Below are 2,124 nucleotides of genomic sequence, written 5' to 3'. Positions count from 1 at the left end.
CGGTTGGACTCGATGATCTTAGAGGTGTTTTCCAACCTTAATGATTCTATGATTCTATGATGATAAAGGACAGTTTTCTCCTTTTTGGCAACTTCACACCAACTCAGATGTTTTCATCTGTACATCTTAATTACTTCAACAATGAAAGTTCTGCACTGGGCAAGGCAAGGACCTCTCCTTCCTAGAGACTCCAAGGAGTCAAATCGCTGTAACAAAGAGGAGAATTTAGCTTGGGAATTCTTGAGTGTAAACTGGCTCCTCTGTTATTTTTCAGTTAGTAATGAACCAGCCAAAAAGTTTGTCCAGTGGCATGAATATGTGACAGGGAGCCAGGAATTGTTGCTTCTCTCAATAACTGGGAACAGCCAGCTTCCTCTCTGAGCAGATCCTCTTCCAGGAGAGTGGGACAGCTTTTTGACTGTACCCTTGTTCTGTATGTTTGATCGAGCCTTCCCCCCCCACCCCTGCTCCTCTCTGTGTCTGAAAGATGACACAAGGCAGCATTATCTCACTGGAAGGTGCACTGAGAAGACCATTGGTGGGCCAAATTTGACCATGGCTGTTTCTGTTGTGTGCACTTATTGTACCTCTTGATGCTAACCTGTCTTGAGAAAACTTCAAAATAGCTTGCTGGTAGGTTCCAGTATTGCCTTCTGCCTACAACCCGGGTTTTCATCGACGTGAGCAGCTTTGTAATTCCAGCTATATGCATGATGAAGAAGCTACACCATAGGAGGCTGTCTGGGGGTTACACTAAATCAGCCCTGACTGCATCGGTTGTACCCTTTTCCTCTTGATCAGGGATCCTCAGAGCAAGGGCTGAGCTGTCAAAGGCTCGTGTTGTCTTTGCAGTTAGGGTGGTTGGCAGGTAAGCTTTTGGGGAACCCCAGCGCAAAGTGGCTCCGAGGGGCAGATGCATTCCCGCTGTGAGGTGCAGGGGAGTGCTGCCGAGTTCAGTGGAAGCCACGTGAGCCATGGGATTGCTTTCTTGCTTATGGGAAAGGATACAGGGTTGTCACTTCCAAGTGTTTCTCATATTGTTGTTGAAATAATATTGGCTTTACCTGCTTTTCTGGAGCACTTGGTATTAATACCTTCCATGTTGTTAGGGTATGATCATTCTTCTTTTGTTATGTAAGACAAACGCATGTTAAACCCAACCAGTTTTAATGAGACCTCTGCCTGTAGATCATGTCTCAATGAATCTTGGTTATTACAATAAATGCTTTGGAGGGACAGACATTTTTAATTTCTAAAAATTTATACCATGGATTGAATACCATGGATTGAATCTTGGCTTTGTCTAAGCTGATGGGAAAACTTCCATCCTTCCGAAGGAGCCATGTGTTGGATCCCTATTTTATAGAGATCAGTTCTTCTTTACTCCTCAGTGCAGATTTTTGTGGCACCCGCCTCCAGGGTATCTCAACCTTCTTTTAAAGCTGAAATGGGAAGTTAGTCATGAGATCTGTGGTGGTTACAAGCCAGATGTTCTTTTTTTTTTTCTTACTTTGCAAGTGGGAGGACAGAAGGCAGTTTCTTCAGTATGTTCATTCTTAGTGTGCCATTTCCTCGTGTGAAATGCCGTCTAGTATTCTTGTTTTATTTGCGTTTCCAAGATCCTAGAGTCATAAAGGATTTTTGCATGGTTTATCTAATTTTACATATATTTTAAAAGCCCTCTGTGTTAACATAGCACAGAAAGATTCTGCGTAGTCAAGAATAAAATAGCTGTTGCAGCAGTGTGCATAATTATAGGGCTGCTGTTTAGTCATCAGTCATGATATGTGTGGATTTTTTTGTGAATTCAACATTTATTCCATTTCAGATGTAAAAAGAATTTACATGAAACGTTTAGTTTGGTCAGCACAATAGGACTTGACCCATCTGAATCAAGTAAAAGCTATTATAATATCAAGACTGAAGACTAACATCCTAATCAGGGATGTGTTTACAGGGTAGTATAGTACCGTTCAATTTGGAAAAGTGTTTGGAGGACTGAGCCCAATGGTTGTGCAAAGGTATAAATGAGACATCCAGGTTTAAATTAAAGAGCTAAATTTTTCTGCATCAGTTTTTTCTGCCAGGATGCACACATCTGGAACAGTGGATGTGCTGCCTATT

The 2,124-nt window shown here is 41.9% G+C and overlaps 1 protein-coding gene across 1 annotated transcript in view; it reads right to left on the bottom strand.

The window, feature by feature from the left end:
* The window catches only part of PPP4R1 (protein phosphatase 4 regulatory subunit 1), a 118,272-nt gene extending 117,353 nt beyond the window's left edge, over positions 1–919 (bottom strand). Inside the window, exon 1 of the mRNA XM_009284139.1 lies at positions 784–919. Coding sequence (XP_009282414.1) covers positions 784–919 — 136 coding nt within the window. The remainder of the gene's footprint in view (positions 1–783) is intronic.
* Between the last annotated feature and the right edge of the window lie 1,205 nt (positions 920–2,124).

The sequence above is a fragment of the Aptenodytes forsteri genome, unplaced genomic scaffold (assembly GCF_000699145.1).
Source record: "Aptenodytes forsteri isolate BGI_AS27 unplaced genomic scaffold, ASM69914v1 Scaffold229, whole genome shotgun sequence".
Lineage (NCBI taxonomy): Eukaryota > Metazoa > Chordata > Aves > Sphenisciformes > Spheniscidae > Aptenodytes > Aptenodytes forsteri.
The sequence above is the reverse complement of the archived record's forward strand: the minus strand, read 5'-3'. Positions and strand labels throughout refer to the sequence as shown.